Source organism: Mycteria americana, chromosome 26 (assembly GCF_035582795.1).
Source record: "Mycteria americana isolate JAX WOST 10 ecotype Jacksonville Zoo and Gardens chromosome 26, USCA_MyAme_1.0, whole genome shotgun sequence".
In the NCBI taxonomy this organism is placed as follows: domain Eukaryota; kingdom Metazoa; phylum Chordata; class Aves; order Ciconiiformes; family Ciconiidae; genus Mycteria; species Mycteria americana.
In genome coordinates this window covers 183,052-201,579 of record NC_134390.1, presented here as the reverse complement: position 1 = coordinate 201,579, position 18,528 = coordinate 183,052, and the positions used below count along the sequence as shown (strand labels likewise).

The 18,528-nt window shown below is 48.5% G+C and overlaps 2 protein-coding genes across 2 annotated transcripts in view; both read left to right on the top strand.

Annotated features, from left to right (window-relative positions):
* POU6F1 (POU class 6 homeobox 1) overlaps positions 1-18,528 on the top strand; it is a 224,966-nt gene that overhangs the window by 97,333 nt on the left and 109,105 nt on the right. The window lies entirely within an intron of this gene.
* AQP2 (aquaporin 2) lies at positions 5,966-10,502 on the top strand. Its single transcript, XM_075525378.1, has 4 exons — positions 5,966-6,331; positions 8,426-8,590; positions 9,419-9,499; positions 10,287-10,502. Exons 1-4 carry the CDS (start codon positions 5,966-5,968, stop codon positions 10,500-10,502), a joined length of 828 nt encoding a protein of 275 aa, XP_075381493.1.

Here is an 18,528-nt window from a genome sequence, read left to right as displayed (position 1 = left end):
CTTCATACTCAATAGTTAATTTTGAAATGACTGTTCGGTTTAATGGCTGGGAGAGATTTAATGTAATCTGACATCTCGTCTGGCTTTCTCTCTGTGATTGCTGCCACTGGAACCTGAAGGTGATCCTTCTTTTCCCCCTATGGACCACAAAGTTTCTTGCAGTACTCCCCTTATCCGGCTGTACAACGAGGACCATGGCACTGACCTTGGTCTCAGATGAAAGATGCTGCTTTCGGAAGCCAAGCACCTTTTTCTTTCTCCATCAATGCCAGCTGGTTGTTAGAGGGATTTTCACAATAACCTACTTTCATCTGTGCACCCTTCACGCACCTCCCACCACACGCACCAGCAGCTCCCCAGGAAAGATGCTGAGATAACAGTCTCTTCTTGAAGGTAAAGTTGCCAGACATGCTCCTGCTTCCCTCCCAGCAAAGATCAAGAAATAGCGGCCAAAATGTCCCAGAGCACAGGTGAGCTGTCAATACACACATAGTGGTACCCGCACTATTGATGATAACACACGTATTGCAACAGCCTTAGCTCTGCAAGCCCTTATGCCAATGAGCATCTCAGATCCACAGGGCTGCAGAAGACAGGACAGGAGGGGACAGGGGACATTGCTTCTAGAGCCACCTGGAGCTTCTAGAGCTTCTAGACATTGCAGTCTAGAGCAGGACCAGTTCCTGGCAGTATCTAACCTAGTTGGTTTTTTTAAAATCCAGGAGAATCACCTGGAGAAAGACATCTGAATTGAGCTCATTCACTTCTCCTTCGTGGACTTCAGCTTGATTACTTCTGATTTACATCAAAATGAGGAAAATAGTGAAAAGACCAGACACTGGATGTTCTCAGTCAATGTCACTACACTGATGTCAAAGCCACATCCCCAATTTACACGCGCTGGGAGTTTGGCTCATTAGATGTGATTTGTTTTGCAAACGTAACACTGGGTATCCGGCGAACGGTGAAGCTGAGGTCTCCTGCTCAGCTCTGTCACCTGAGGTGATGTTGCAATCTGATTGATTTTAACTAATGTAATATTCATACCTGGATAAGTAGCAAAGAGCTTGCAAGATCTGGTAAGGCCACCCAGTCTATCTCACTTCAAAATCTGCTGGCTATATGGCTATCCTGGTGTCTGGCTTGCTTTCATGGGCTCAAGGGAAAAAGCATTAATTATTTCCCTATAAATGTTTAGGCAAAATATGCCATGGCCTGGCCTTGAACTTCAGCGCTCAAACAAGGGAAGAACGCTCCCCTTCCTTCATGCCTTAAGGCATGATTAAAGGGAGGTCATCACCTAACTCAGCCCTGTCTCTGACCTTGTAGGATGTTGGGATTGGCCATAACTTGTCTATTAAGTCTCTCTGCAGAGGCATAGACCACGGTTTCTCCCTCTCCCTGGTTCTGAACATTCTGGGTCTCATTAACATGTTGTTAGCAAAAGAAAAATTGTATTTTCTTGCAAATCACAGGAGGAAAGAATTGAATCCCTGCCTAGGTGCTGTACAGAGACCAGCTCATGCTGGGGTGGAAGGCTTCGTGGTCTTCACGGATGTCAGGCTTTTATACGGCCACCAGAAATGTGTACTGATCCTGACGTGATCCATAGCCCAGCTCCGCCAACACCAGAGTCCCACTGTATGCCTTGACTAAGACTCTAGGCAAACATTCAGGACTGAATATGCAAGTCCTTGAGATGGGATAAAAAAATAAAATGAAGCCTTCTCCTAACACCAGGCCCAGTTCCTGGCCCGCACTCAAGCTCAATTCATTGAAGTCAGTGAAGGAAATCAGGGCTGCATTAATCCTTCTGCTTCAATTAAAACAAGAACAATAAACACTGCAAGAGCCAGCAGAAGTTTTGCATGAATAGGGATTTAGGATTTGGCCTGAAATGCCGGAAAAGGTGTTGATTTTTTTTCATTTTGCTCCTCTGGGAGGAGCAAATGTAATATGACAATTTGATGTAATATGACAATGGGAGAATATAATTTTTCCTGATGGTCACCTTGCTTTGGGGAATACAGACATCATCTTCTGCTCTGTCTGTTCTCCAGCCAGGAGCTGGAGAGAGGTAACACTTTCCTGGTGCATTTATGAAATGCAATTAAAAACATGCTTCGGATTGCATTGCAGCAAAAGCCGTGCCGCTGCGTCCCATCACAAAACAGCCTAGAGCTAAAAGGGGTCTTCATCCACTCCCTCGATGCTTTGCAGCTCACTGTGAGCGGGCATCTCTGCACACCCCATCCTGCAATGGGCAGCAGGAGCCTCATGGTTAACAAACTCAGCCTAGAGGAAGGTGAGGGACCTGTGTTTGGTCCTTTCCCTAGCCCAGACCCACAAGCCACAGACCCGCCTGTCTGGGTAATGCCCACAAGGGTCAGGACGTTCAGGGTGGAAAGGTTCCTGGAGCCAAACTAATGCTACAGGTGCTCTGATTCCGAGGTGGAAAGCTAGCTGAGGTGTTTCTGCCCCTGCTGATCCCAATGCAAACATGTCCATACCCTCATCCCCGTCTGCTCCGCTTCCCCAGGTGTCCTGGCAGCCCATGGCTGCCATTCCCTGCACTCCGCTGGGGGCCATGGATGGGGCCAAACGCACCAGCACGTCCATTTATCCAAGGCAGAAAGCAGAAAACCTCAACTGAGAAACAAGAAGACTAGTCAAAATACTAGAATTAAGATTTTTTTCCTTCTTATCCTTTGGCTTCTTTTAAAGTCTTCCCCTGGAGAACTCTTAGAGGTAGCATTTTCAGTTTTACGCCTCCTTTACACCACCTTCAGTTTTACACCTTGGAAAGAAAACACCTATTTCAACAAAGAGCAGAACCAATAATAGCTGGGTTTGTATAAAGTTTTCTCTCAAGACCTAGTCCTCCTGTGGATTCCGTGGCGTCTAATAAAAAGGGCATTTGCTGCCATGTGAAGCATGGGTGCAGGTTGTCGGTTCAGCTGTCGGAGAGGAGGGGGAGTTGTCTGCAAGCGCTCTCTATTCACAGAAAAGAGAAAAAAAACGGAGCTTCCAGCAAGGTCTGGGCAGCACGCACATCTCCTGTGACGGATCAGATCCAAGCAGGAAAACTCACTGTTGTTTATGCAATAAATCTTTTATTCTCTGTGGCTTGGAGGTATTTTAGATGGAATGGAGATACCTTAAAGATGTTTATAATTTCCTGAAAGCCAAGGAAGCAAAGATATCTGAGCCATCTAAGTCACTCGAGAAGCAAGTTGTTGTGCAAGCACAGTTCCCTTGCTTGCAAATTGTTCTTCAAAAATGCATTACCGGGCCATTTTCTGCCATCGGGAGGAAGCACGGTGTATCAACCCTCCGCAGACGCCAACACACTCTTCATGAGCATTTGCATTTGATCCCGGGGGGGGGGCTGATAATGCCGTTACACTCCAAGGGCTGTGGATTAAAAGGTAAAATAATGCACTTTCCCGTCTCAGACGCCTTTGCCACAGGGCTGCAATGCTCTTTGCTGCTCCCAAAGCCGCAGCACACTTGGTGTAAGGTGTAAAGCCACGTAACCCTCAACACCAGAGGCTCCTGGAACCTCTCCTAGACACAAGCAGAGCTTCAGCAACCCAGTACCAAGCTCTTCAGCTGGCTTGGTCCCCGGTTCTCTGTTTCCCAGGCGTATCGCAGGACACATGGCTGTGGCAAGGCTGGAAGCCTTGGCTCTGCCACTGACTCACTGCCTGGCATTAGCAACGGCAGTGTCTGGCTTTGTGCCGTGGACCCCCTCTCTGTAAAACTGGAAGGATCACAGTCACCGCAGTGCTAGAGGTCTCTGGGTAAAAGCTAGGGTATGTTATAATTCTTGCTGGAAAGCAGCGTCTCACAGCAATAGTTTGCTCAGCCCCACAGCAGAGACCACGATAGCAGAGCTCCCTGTCAGCAAGACGGCTCATGATGCAACACCAATCCTTTCATCATGGTATATAGCAGAAACCCACCGTCCATAGCACAGTCATCTCAAAACACAGCATAAACAAGAGCTGCAATGAACTTGCGCATTGCCAGGTAGAAGTGAGGACCATGAGGCTGTTAGATTTTTAAGTTGCTCAGAGCTAATCTTGCGTACTTTGTCCTTTTCATTAGTCGTCATTAATCGTAACTTGCTCGCCATGAGTAACTATTAATCAAATAGGGTATCAGCTCCAGTTAATTGCCCATATTAGTTCTCTGTCATTCCCTGCACTAATAACAGTCTGCATTCATAATCAGTTCCTGACCTAACTAGTTCTTGAGTAATGCTAAGCTCGCAAATCTGTACCAGTAGGCAGGAGCAAGGGCCTGCAGACTGCATGTGACCATGTTGTGTGGCTCATCAGCACCCCAAATATATTTAGCCTCACAGCCTGTTTCGTGAGATTGGCTTCACTGTTGGAAAACCGGAGGCTAGAGCAATGCTGCGATGGGCCAAAGTCCCTAAGGAAGTCCAAAAGAAGGATTTTCAAAGGAAAAAGTTGAATACAAGTCTTCCAGCCTCCAGACTCACCCATGGATTGGACTTGTTCTCCCCACAATCTCTCCCTTGTTAAGAGCAATGTCCCCATAAGCGTCTTTTTTAAAGAGAGGACAAGAATAGAGTAGAATAGAATAGAAGCAGAATAGTTCAGTTGCAAGGGACCTACAACGATCATCTAGTCCAACTGGCAAGTATCGTTACCCACCTTTTGTGGCAGAAAGAAGAGGCCTTCACATGCCCTTATGGGTCCCTTCCAACTTGAGATATTCTACGATTCTGTGACATAATTTGAGCAATATGGAATATTTTGCATCAACCTTTCACATCGGTTTGGTGGCACTTGCACGGTTCCTCTGGAAGGGAAAAAATATTTGGTTTATCATACAGCAGCAGTCTTTGTCAGAGCCAAAAAATGGACTCTCAGTGCTGGTGCTCTGCGTCCCTCTAAAATAAAATGGTCCTTTCAGCTCCAGCTCCACTCTGGGGGAGTGCTCCTCCCAGCTCGCTGGGCTTCAGAATAACTACAGAGTCTGCTAAGAAGGGGCAAAAAAGAAACAAGTGCTATCTTGCCAGCAAACCCACCAACCCCAATGACAGAGGGAGCAGAAGTCTTCACAGACATCACCCAGGAATGGGCAAATGTGCCCTAAGCAATGGAAGAAAAAGGAAAATGGACTTGTTGGGCAATTAGTGGATGGTTTAATGTGAAGGACCATGCTCCAGAGAAGAAAATATCATTCCTCTTTTGGGGATTAACACCAAGAAGTAAAAAGACATTTCTGAAGAGCTGAGTTGGCCAAAATCCCTGCAATTAGAGCACAGCCGGTACTCCAGCTGTGCATGTCATTCTTTCACACTAGAGTTTTTTTCTTGACAGTCATTTCTTGGGGCTGGTTCCCATTTTTCTGGGTAGGAGATCTGTGCCCAGGCTGTAAAATTCTGGTACTCTGAGGAATCGAGTTGTAGTAAGTCACTAGAAGTGCCTCTGAGAGACTCTTTTGCATCCAGTTTTGCCTGGTTATTTAATCACAGCCCACATCCTGTTTTTCAACGCAACCCCACCTCAGCTCCATCTGTAGCTCTACAGAAGCCCCCTTGCTTGCTCTCCTCTCCATGCTGCAGGTGGTAGAGCTCTGGGGATAGGACCCCTAGTAAGAAAGCACAGGAGAAAGGGAACAGTGTTTCATGGCATTGCTCGAGGCTGATTTATGACCTCCCAAGGGTGGCGAACACTGCATTCCCGAGCTTTAATAGAGGGGGCAGGGTCTGATGTTCCCTCAGCTGGAACACAAATGAAAAAAAGCATCAGGTTTCCTAGGACCTCAATCCCACCTCCTTCAGTGGGTGATCCTTTGGCCCCCCACGTCCATATATATATATATGTTGTCCCCCGTCATCCTCCATGGACACAGCAGCTGCAGTAGCAATTGCCCGAAGACACCACGGGCAGGGTCAGTCCTTGCAGCCTCCAGCAGCTGCCACTCCATGATGTGGGAACTGCGATCCGTAGCCTTCACCCGGGCTGTCTTTGCAGAATTTCTGGCGACTTTGGTCTTCATCCTCTTTGGCCTGGGCTCTGCTCTGAACTGGCCCTCAGCTTCCTCCCCAAGCATCCTTCAAATCGCGCTGGCTTTTGGCTTGGCCATCAGCACACTGGTCCAAGCCCTGGGGCACATCAGTGGAGCCCACATCAACCCAGCAGTGACGGTGGCTTGCCTCATCGGCTCCCAAGTCTCCTTCCTCCGCGCAGTCTTCTACGTGGTGGCCCAGCTCCTGGGGGCTGTCGTGGGGGCTGCCATCTTACATGAGATCACCCCTGCAGACTCCCGGGAAGGCTTGGCCATCAACAAGGTAAGACTTCAGCCCATGGATGGGCTTGGAAGGGAGCAGGAAAGATTGAGCAGGGCTTTTGGGAAGGCTGAGGGATGTGAAGAAGGGTTTTGTGGCCAGCAAGGACCCCCCTTTATTTAGTGTTGGGTAGGAAGCCACTGTCAGCTGCAGCCCAGCACCATGAGCTTGCTGCACCAAAGGTCCTTCCAGGAGCAGGGATGAAGGCAGGAGTCCAGGCTGCCTCCTCTGCTTTTTAGCACTAAAAACAGAGGTATGACCCAGCTGGCCACATAGACACCTCCCTTAGAAGACAAAGCCACCATCATCGCTGTTTTATCTAGGGCTGTATTGTGGAGGAGTTGGATTCAGAGGAGACCCAGGTGTTTAGGAAGGACACGACCAAAAGCATCACCTCTCCATTCCTCCTGCCCCAAGCTTGTCCCACTTTCCAGTCTTGGTGTGGGTATGGGCAGCCTTTTCTCCCCTCCGTGTTATGCCATGCCGCTATTTACAGGCTGCTGCGCCAGATTCCCAGCAATGGGGATGTTGCGCCGGGGTAGGGGGGGATTTTTTGGGTCTAAATCCCAGCTTTTCATTAGATAGCACTGCTTGTTAAGTTGCTTCCCGTTGCGCAGGGATGTCCACACCAGATCCAGCTGGTTCATCCCAACGCCCAACACACACGGGTGCCTGGGCAGTGCCACCATGCAGTGCCAGAAGCATCGCAAGGATCACAGCCTGGTTTCAGATATGCAGGGAAAAAAGAAAACTGGGGAACCTTAGGAAGCCGCGAGGGGACTCCCCAATGGTATCCCAACCTCTAACATCCCCTCCCCTACCCATGCACATAATAAAAAGAGGGGAAAAAGATTAAAAAGTCACAGGGTCACATCCCCTCTCTTTTCTCCATGCCCCACCACTCCTATTCAGACGGGTACCGGCAGCTGTGTCTCCTGTAGAGACGCCCATGCTGGAACCTGCATCACCCAAAACCAAGCCAAGCGGCGAGGGAGGAGGCGTGTTTTAGGAAGCAGCACACGAAAATCCCCTTTCTTGCAGCAGGGAGGCACTGCCAGGACCCAGCTTCACTGCCAAAGAGATTAAGAGGTTTGAAAAAGGGATTGTGGGTTAATCTGAACAAGACTATTTAGACTAATAATAGCTGAGGTTTAATAAACCCTACAAAGCAAGTAGGAGTTTTAAGAGAGACTTTCAAAATGCCCAGCTCTGTTGTTTTACAGCTTAAACCACCTAAAAGAGGGAATAGGGATTTTGACACACACACCCCCCCCGCCCCCATGGGCTGCACATCTTGCAGCTGCTTGCACAAATTACCCTTAAAAGGGGGAGAATATCGGAGAGAGGAGAGCGAGCAAGATCTGCCTCTGGATCTTGGCCAGGAGGGCAATTGCTGCCTTCATGGCATCACCAAGCGAAGTGATCTCCATCAGCATTTGGGAGGATGCACCGTGTCCAAAACAGGATTGATGCAGGGAAAGAAAGGGTAGAGATGTGCCAGGATGGACTCAGGGAAGCAACAGCGATGGGAGACCACAGGCAAGCGGGACTGCCAGCTGCAGATCTGGCTGGCAGCGCTGCCAGCTCCATCCAGATCTGGCTGAAAAACCACCAAGAAGTAATAAAGTGTCAGAAAGCAGAGTTGGAGGAGAGGGGGTGCAACCAGGCACAGCCTCAGACCAAATCTGACAAATTCTTTCAGTCAAAAAAGTGTGGGAAGAGGGGAGGGAATTTTTTTCTTAATGCCAAAATATTTCTTTTTGACATTTTCAAAATGCAATTTGTAAACTTTTCCAAAAGGCATTTTGCATTTTAAGTATGAGGAAAAGAAAAAAAAAAATCCCTAGGGGGAAAAGAAGAGTGGGAAAAAATACCCAGAGAACTGCAACTAAAAGATTTCCTGCCATGTCAATCAAGTATTACCCATTGACCCACTTTTCCTTATACCTGGGAAATTTTTCTTCATATTGGTGCCAAAAATCGCACCTATTTCCTATGTCCTTTTTGGTTCTCCTTGATTTGGGCTTCCCCCTCCACATTTCCAACCCAGTCCCCAAACTTCCCAGTCCCTGAGACACATTTTTTCTCCCCTTCCAGCTGCATAACGAGACGACGACGGGGCAGGCAGTGGCCGTCGAGCTCTTCCTCACCTTCCAGCTGGTCCTGTGCATTTTCGCTTCTACCGACGAACGACGGGAGGACAACGTGGGCTCTCCTGCCCTGTCCATTGGCCTTTCTGTTGCAGTGGGGCATCTCCTTGGGGTGGGTAGAATGGGCTAAAACACAGCACTTTTTAGGTTGTCTTTGCCTTTGTGCCCAAAGCCTGCTTGGCTGCATGCCCCAGCGGGGAGAGGGGATTTGTAACTCATGTAGTGCCCATGGCTTTCCAGTGAGTAGAAGAGAAAAAGCCCACCAAAGCCATAACAGAGCCATAGCCTGAGCTTGGCTTTTATTGGGCATGAAAAAACTTAACCTGCTGGGCTCTGCTGCTCCTTGAGTCCCGTAGGGAGCTCCCAGGGATCAGTGGGGTCTTCTATCCTGGAATGAATGTGTCAGCAACTGAGGCACTCAAGACCATCATAAGACTGGGAAGCATTTGGGATGAACACCCAGGGAAATCCCTCCTGGATGACAGACCAAAGCAGCCCCCAACAGTCCCAGCTTCTCAGTGCATGCATTAAAACAGCGATGTTTACACCACATCTTCCATCCTTAATGATCTGCAAGCCCATGTGTCTATGGGACTATTCTTCTCCTATCCTCAGTGGCAAGGAGTAGCAATTTGCTCCAGGAATAGGCACAGCAGGAGCTTGTCCCTGCAGTCCTGGTCATGCTGCAGGGCACGTCACCCAGCCTGCAGCTGAGTTGCACCATGCACAGGACACGTGCTCGCACAGAAGATGTACAAATACAGGCAACTCACCCGTGTTGACTCAGGTGCTGGAAGCTGCTAGCATCCCTTTTCCTGGAACAGGCATGCTGGACGGTGAAACATCAGCTCAGGGAATGAATCACGCTAATAACACACCAGGATTTTTTAAAATGGGCTAAAAGGGCTTAGTGCTAACAACGTGTGGTGTTTCTCGACAGATCCGTTACACCGGCTGCTCCATGAATCCAGCCAGGTCTTTCGGCCCTGCTGTGATAGTCGGAGACTTCAGTGACCACTGGGTAAGAAATGTGGTTGTTTTGGTGGGGTAAGCCCCCCGAATTACCAGTATTCCTAGAAACCCACAGAGCCAGACAGATTCCTGGCATTTCCATGCCAGCTCCCAGCTGGAGGAGAGATGTAGAGATTAGCAAAAAGAGGTGGGGCTGCTGGGTGCTTAATTGGCTTATCTAAGCAGGGTGCATTGCAACAGGAAGAGGGTGTGTGGTTTGTTGACTGTGACTTAGCAAAAGAAGCAAAACCAATGGAGAGGGGAGCTCTTCTTGCTAGTCCTGGGGAGCTTTCCTGGTTCCAGTTGGATCTGGGCACACATTTTCCACCAGCTCCTTTGGGAACACTCCAGGGATTTCCATCTGCAAAGAGTACATTCGGAGCCAGAGCTGTAGTGGTTCAGGTTGACGTGCTCAGAGGTGTCCAGCCCAAGCTGGTAGCCTCCTCCTCTCTATAGCAATGTGTAAATGGGTAGGAAGACACTTCTCCAGAGGAACCCAAATCATTAAGCGTGCTCATGATGGGCCTGTCATTAATGAGGATCACGTAGCTCTCAACAGAGAAGGAAAGACAGAAGAGGATGGTTAGGTATATTCAGGCACAACAGCAATGGATGGGAGTTCAGGTCAACAGTGATGGCCAAAGCAGGGCTGGCTTCTGCATTTTGCTCCCAATGAACACAGGGTAGGAAGGAACATAAACCCCCTGCAATGCTCTTCAGAGACCCTGGTTCCTCTCCATCCTCCAAACTCAGGACGGTTTTTGCTCAACAGATTCTTTTCTTTCCCTTTCCCCCAGGTCTTCTGGGTGGGCCCCCTGGTTGGGGCAGCAGCAGCCTCCATCATCTACAATTACATTCTCTTCCCGCAAGCCAAAGCCTTCTCGGAGAGACTCGCCATCTTCAAAGGCTTCGAGCCAGAGGAGGACTGGGCAGAGCGCGAGGTCCGTCGGCGGCAGTCAGTGGAGCTTCACTCCCCACAGACCTTGCCAAGGGGGATGTCTGAGAAGGTGTAGCCAAACCTCCCTCCGGGCCGAGAGAGGAGCTGGGGAAAACTGGCATCCGTTTTAGAGACGGTGCTTGTTCAGATGAGCATTTCACCTCTGCCCTCTCTCCCTTCATTTTTGCTGGGGGACTAAAGTTGACTTATCTCCTGGGGAGATGCACTGTGATGGCCCAACCCACCTTCTGTCGCCCAGCTCTCCCCATGGCCGACGGTTTTCTGATGCTGGGGGAAAATGCCATTAAATCCAAACCACCGGTGTAGCAACAGGAACGAGGACGCTGGGATCCTACCCTGGGCCAGCTCCTTCCATGTCCCCCTTGCAGAAGTTAGCGCTCGGTGGAGTTTGTTGCCCTTCACGAAGAGCTCCGAGGCACTGCAGAAAGTTGTTATTACAGCCATTTGCTGGGTGTGGAGGTTGCCACCCAATGCCTCATTGCTGTTGGACTCCGCTCACCTGCCTCCCATTTCTTCTTACCGCTCGGCTGTTTGCACACACACACACAGAGGAGCGCTCGCTCCGTGCCACAAGAGTCTCACAAACTGGAAGTTTTGCTGCTTCCATTTACAACCACCCATGGGATGCAGATGTCCTTCACTCACACGGAGGCTTTCCTGAGAAGACGGGACTGGAAGCACGTCCTTGAGTCCCTGCTGACCCCACTGGGGAGCTCTAGCAACTGCTTTCTCCTGTGACAATGAGAAACCTCCTGATTTTCAGCCCAAATTCATCCACAGCTCGTTTGTTCTTGGAGCAGTGTTGTCCTTTAGCTTCGATGCTTCATTTCTCTCCCTGGTTTTTGGTTTCTTTTCTCTGTTCCTGCTCCACTCTGATTCTCAGATGAGTAACACAAAGCGTTTAAGGTGTGATCTGCTCCATCACTTGCTTCCTACAGCCCAGACTTTTTTCATGGCAGCATCACACCAAAGCCTCATAACCATTCCACCTCTTTCCTCTGCTATGTCAGGACCTGGTTATGGTCCCCAGCATAGTCAAAGGATTTGGGTTAGTCTTTGGGATGCAACTTTGCTCTTTCAACCATTCATTTAATCCCGTTTCTGTTACTTAGCCTAAAAGTCATACATTTCCAGCATGACATCCTAATGCTTCTTTCTGTTGGTGATGTCTCCCCAGCATTGCACCATCACAAAATGTCATCACCACATTCAGGCTTTTTCTGCTAAGGCTGTTAATGGAAATATGCAATCAGATGGGACCCATTTCCAAATCATAAGGAACATTACTGATCGTTTTCCTCCCTCTGACTGTTTTGACATGAACCACCACCAAATGATGCTCTTCTCTTCCTCTTTATCCACTGTGCTCTGCTTGTACCGGTCTCCTCCTCCTTTTGAATTCATAAGACCAGGCGGTACTGTGGTCTTCACTTCACCATACCAAGTGAGGCTGAGAGCACGGGAGCTCCTCCATCACCTCCTCTAGCTGTCATTTACTGTCCCTGATGCCACGCTGTAAAGCAAGGAGAGAAATGCTATCACAGATACCGAGCTTTATTTGTTGTAGCCAAGGATCCATTTTACTCTACTAGTCAATGCAAATATCCCCAGAAGGCTGCTATCAAAGTGCAGCAGTTTTAGCACGGGTTTAACCCATTCTCTGCCACAGCAAAAATATTGATTCTGGTCCTCCACTTCATTCCTTCAATGGCAAAGGAGCATTTGAATATTATTTCAGAAAAGGCTTGCCAAAAAATCTGTCTGTTCTCAGCAACGGGGATTAAAATCATGTTTCGAATCAATCAGAGTGTAAAATTGTATTTAGATCACCAAATACTCAGTTTGAAAAGGAGTTTGTATTTTTGTTACTTTTCAAAGGAAGAGAAATCCATGTCAGGAAAACCCAAAGAAACTTACCCAGAAGTTATCCTGTCAATGATCTGCTGTATAAAATGCCATACAGCTGATTCTTCTTTTTTTTTTGGTAATGTTCAAGTCAATTACACGCCTCTTCCCCTTCAGATCTAAGCATTTAATTTATTATTGACCCTGGAAATGTTTAAGACCCACATAAACTGCACAGGGCCCAAAAATGAGTTTTAATGTCTAATAATTACTGTACTCTTTCAAATAAAGTGCTTTAAATTCACTTCTATCCACTGAATTAGTACCTGTGAATCAAATAATGACACATTTATGGTCATAGAATATATATACCATCATGTAAAGTAACCTCCCAGACCCTAAATCCCACAGGCACCAGTGCAGAGCATCCCAGTCCGGCTTCGAGTGCAGCTACCTCGTGCCAACAACCTGTTGATGTGCAAAAGTGACATTAAAAGAACAACCCCCGTCTTCAAAATAGGGAGCGACAAAATAAAGACCATCCCCGCTTCAGCACCCCTTGGATGCTCTGATTTCTGACCTGGCCGGATTCTGGTCTCAGCATGCCAGCGTTAATACGAAGCAATCTCACTAAACCAGATTTTCAGACGGCTAAAGCAGCCTAAGTCCTCTCCAGTCAATCAGGAACGCGAATTTACCTTCTTTGCAGAGCTGCGTCATTGACTTCAATGACACTTCCAAAACTTGCACAGTCAGGAAACCAAGCCAGTCATTCCAGATTTACACCAGGGCAACTCGAATTAGAGGGCAGGATCAGTAACCCAGAGATCAGAGCTGCCACAGACCAACCTAAAACCTTGCTAAATTGATAACACTTTGTATATTAGACCTCAGCGGGAATGCTTTGAGCCAGGATTTGAAACCACCCAGCCATGCCTATCCATGAGCTCATGACTCCACAATACGGATCTGCAATATATATTGCACCATACATTAACCTCTATTAGCTTCCTCGTGGACCTGTGATAAACAGTACAACCATGAAATCAAAATGAAAATCACTGTACAATGTGTCTCAGATCACATTGCTTCTTATGTCCTGCTGTCACTTGAGACCATGAGCCTTTCCTTTACCTCCCGTTGTCCCAACTCTGAGTTCTGGAGGTCCTCAGGATGGTCAGGTTTGGGGTGGTCATTCTGCAAAGCACTATAGGTTCCTCGGGGTGCTGTGAAAATTCAAGACATGCCCAGACCCCTTTCCTTGACTTCACTGCTTGGCTGCCATATTCAGCCCATCCTGTTGCTTTAAGATACCAATTAAATGCCAAAATACTGTATGCCTTCAGCAGAAATATGTGATTTCACAGAAATACCTTTTGAGCCGCTGCGTTGTCACCCAGGGCACAGTCACGCAGTTCCCTAAGACGATTCCCCCAGCCAGCTCTGGTGCGCGCTTCATCCCACTGGGTCTCCAGGGGTCCAAAACGACACAGCCCAAACACTGGCTATGTCTCAAGACCTGGAGATCTGGAGAGGCTGCTGGGACCAGCATCCTGGGAGGTGCTCCGCAGCACGGTGGCAAACCAAGGCACCGTGATGTTTCCCAACACGCCAACCCTACCCGGGGGAGGAGGGACAGATGCAAAAGGTGACAGAGATGTGTAAAACATTATTTTGAAAAGTATCATTGTATTTTCAAGCGAAGGAAATCTCCCTTTCTGCACGCTCCTGTGCCTTCGACATCAGCCGTTTGCCATTGACCTCATGAAATGCATACTGATGTCTTTTACAGGCGTCCTGCAGTTAGTAGCGAGACATTCCCTCATTTCAGCATTTAAACTCCATGAAGGAGGGTTGCAACACTTACCTACTGATTTTTTACCTTGCGTAGAGGTGGGTGAAAGCAATCTGAAAGCATCCAAATCTCTGCTCCAAAGAAAGCTGAGACAGTCTGTCCCAAGAGTGCAGACCTCAAACCCAGCACCTGAATTGCTTCTCCATCACGTGGCTGCAAATGGGGGAAGTGCAGTGCCTTACCTCGGAGGAAATGGCAAGAAAATCCACCTGGCTTGGATAACACCGAACCCACTGGTATCTTGGAAAACACGGTGCAGGGCAAACTGCTTCACTCCTGTAGAGAAAGGCTCACACTTGTAGGACAGAGAGGAAAAGAGCACAGCCCAGCTTCAAACCTCGGAGATCAGAGCTGAGTCTTCTGCTCTGAATTTCTTGTCCTGACCTTGTACAAATCCTCCAGATCCGGATCTTCAAGGCCATGTAAGCATTCAGCTCCCATCTGGCACCTGCCTTGCAATGGCATGACCTACCTAGGATGCAGGCACATAATTATTTTTATGGATCTATTTATATATGTAGAAATATTTCCCAAGCATCTTTTCCTTGAAGAGGGGCCAGGAGGCTAAATCCATCCAGGAGAGCAAGAGGAGGAGGTAGGGCCAGGTGTAGTCTGGGAAAGGACCACAGACCTTCTCAGAAGGTGGCTGGTGCTCCGTGGGGGAAGCCAGACCCCCAGCTAGTTCCTATATCTTCAAGGCTTGCAGTGAGTCCCCTTTCACAAGGCTCTGCCAGAGGGTCTGGGTGCAAGACCAGAGGCTCTGCTTCAATTTTCAGCCTGATTTTCCAGGAATACAACCAACCTACAGAAAAACCACACATTTCTCCAGAGACCACTCACTGCAAGAATCTTTAGCTCCAGATCTGATGCAACAAGGGATGCTACCACCACAAGTCTCTTTCAACCTAATCCATCTATACTATCTAAATTTTTAAGTTGAGAAATTTCTTGACGCATTTGCTCTGGGTCTCAGAGACAGAATGGGCTGAAAAACTGATTTTCCACTTCGCCAAGGTAACCATCTGTCCACATATTGTCACCAATATTTTGCTTTGCAAACTCTTGGGCTCTTGGACCCAGGTGATTATGCAAGAATTTCAGCTTTTAAGAGTTTCCAGATTCCTCTCTGTTATGTTACTTATGGTGTTTATAGGTGCTTTGGAGCCTGGTCGTGCTTTCAGTTCCCCTCTGCCTTGATGCAACTCAACCACCTCCACCCCAGAGCTGGCCCCTGCTCTCCAGCCAGCTCCATGCCTTCCCATCCCAGCAGAACACACAGCCAAGGCGAAGAACACACAGCCTTGCAGAACACACAGCCAAGGCATTGCCAAGGCGAAGAGGGGAGATCGCTTTCCCAGTGGCAGCTCTCTCCCCACATCATTTCAGCATTTATTCCCAAGCGTGCTCCTCGCAATCTTGAAAGGAGACTGCACGAGCAAAGAAGACATTTCCACAGCAAACACCTTTCAAGAGGAAAACCACCACTGCCCCAAACTCAGCTCTGTCTGAATCCTGAGGACACCGATAAAAGGCCGCTGGCCCATAAGAATTCAAAGTATTCATCTAGATGAGCAGAAACGCAGCCTCTTAACGTCGCTGATGCAGGTGGCTTTGCTGGAAAGGGCTAGACCTGAAAATCAGGACGCCAGGGCTTCAAGCCCAGCTTTCTCACTGTGTGATCTTGTACAGGCCTTTTTTCTAACTGGCCCTTTGCTTTCCCTGATACACATTATTATCCCCATGTGATGATTTAATGATGATTTCAATGCAAATTAATTATTAAGGATGCTGGCATTTCCATTGCAGACCAGCCCCAAAGCATTTGCATCCACTTGTATGCCTTAGAGACCATCAAGAAATTTCTAAGCAAAGAGCAGAGCAATGCTGTTATTAAGCATTAACACCATTCAGCATTTAAATAGCATCATCCCTGTTTACAGGCTCACAGGTTACAAGGTCACCGTGACCACCCAGCTCAGCACAGCAGCCACCAAGGGCTGGAGGACAGCTTCAGGACCGGCTTCTCAAGCCAAAGAGGTGGGACGGCAGCAAGGGACATGGAGACATCCCCAAAGCCAAACTCACTTTCACGGGGGTTTTTGCTCCAAAGCTGGGTCAGGTTACCAGGGGAAGCAAAAGCCTCGTTGCTCCAGGGCAGGAGAAGGTGGAAACACCATCAGCCGCAGGCCAGCAGACTAATCCCTCACCTTTAAAGAGAGCGCAAGCAGATGGGGGGGTGGATAAGAGAAATCCTTGAAAGCCCCGTCTGAAACACCTCTACAGAGACATCACCTTGTGCTAGAAAGTGGTGAGTCTTTGCACTAATCCCACCACTTTTCCTACCACCACGGCAAGAAGCAGCCCTAGGAACTGAGGACGAGAAGGGGAAAGTTTGCTACTTCTTGCTCTACTTTTAATTCCCAGTGCATTTTTTTTTTCCCCATCAATGGCTTGCTGCAAACTCCCAAAGCTGAGCCAGCAAGAAACAGCCTTTCTCTTAAAAACAAACTAGACCAAACTTTCTCCTCTGGCCATCTAATCCCAACTAATCACAGAGTCTGTGAAGGAAGGAGTTGTCTCCTGTTACTATTATTATTCCTGCTTGTATTATTGTGCCAGTTTTAAGGTCCTCGGTTGAGATACAGAGCCAGGTGAGGAGGAAAAAACAAAAACCAGGCTGTCTGGGTCTCAGCAGCATTTATAATCTGAATTTGGCCACCTGCAATACCATCTGCCAGGCTTTGAGGTCCAACATGGAGTTGAACTCATCAGAAATCTGGGCTGCCGTGGAACTGACAAATTAATAGCAGCCCCGTGCGGGCTCAGAAAATGAAATCAGCAAACTGGGGCCGACAGGGACCGACACACGTATTCAGTTAATAACACACATGCTTCTGTGGGTGAGGCAGAGCCTTGGGAGTGCCCCGGGCAAGGATGAGGCACCAGCTGCCTTCCTCTCACCCGGGCACCCTGCACCCCAACCCAGCGGTGGGCTCGGGTCCCTGTCCCCCTCCAACACATCGTCCCCAAGCTGTATGACCCCGCAATTGAGTGGCAGATGTGGGCGATTTTTGGTTGTGGTGTTTGTCTGCCTACGCCGGCAAGGAGGAGGAGGAGGGAGATGGATAAACCTGTCCTTCTTGCCAAAAGCCTCCTCGTCTTCTTTCCACCAAAAGCCTAGGGGTGAAAGAAGGCGTGCGTGACCCCACCACGTAGGTGTCCGTCTGTCAGCAGAGACCTGCGTAATGCATTCTCAACATCTTGCCCAATTCAATTAAATTTGACACATCAAAGGCACTTTCAGTTCCTACAAGCTCCTTGGAGGGCATGCAGCTGGGGAGAGGAAAAGGAGCCTTCCTAATGCCTGCTCAACACGGTTAGGCATCAGAGAAGCCAAGCAGAAATGCCACAGTGAGGAAAGTCTAGCAAGCAGCCTCGGGAAAATGGGGTTTGCATGGCATGTTGTTAGAGAAACATCTTGGTTTTCTCCGGAAGTTTTCCTCATCATTTCCAGCCTTATTTGATTATGTCTCCTACTCAGCCGGAGGATTCTGCTAGGAGGTTATTATCCACAGTTGGGAACCTGGGAGAGCGTCTTTTGGCTCAACGCTGCTTTTTAGCTAAAGCGAGGCGTGTGGCGGAGGAGCTGCCAGCAAACTGCGGCCACCTCCAAGGGAGATCTGTGGCGGTCGCGTTATGAAAGGGTTTGGAGGATGGGAGCAAGGCGCGTTTTATCCAGCTGGAGCCACAGGCAGGGCTGAAGGGAAGCGGCAAGCAATTACTCCAGCTGGAATCTGGTCAGGATGTCTTGAAATACCAGCTTGCAATACTTTCACCAAAACACACCAACAGACCAGGTGTTTCTAGGATAACAGATCTGGTCTTTAACTCTGCAATCTTCCCCAGGATCAGCAGAACCAGGAGGAAACCATTATCAGGAATTAACGCTGTAACGGATCCTCGGTCCCTCGAGACTCTTTGGGTCTGTTTGCTGAGGCCAGGACTTCGGGTACCTCTGGAGGAGAAAGGCTCATTTATTTTCAGCTCTGGAGGACAAAGTTCCCTCTTCTTGCTCTGAAGAGGAATCCCTCCTAACTTTTGACCCCACAGTATGTGTGCAGGTCTGGCTGCACCCAGCAGAAGGCAGCAGTGAATGCAACTTTTTAGCACTTTTTAAATTAAAAAGAGATTTTAATGATTTTACCAGTCTCCTTGATCAACCAAGCAAGGAGAGCAAATCTGGCACCCAAAACCATTTAAAAAAAAAAATAATCCTGGCACAAGGCTGCAAGGACTACAAGGGAATGAAGAATTCATTGTTAAGTGTCACTGGAGCCTTTTTCCACCCCAAAACCTCAGTCCCCAACAGCTCCGTGTTGCA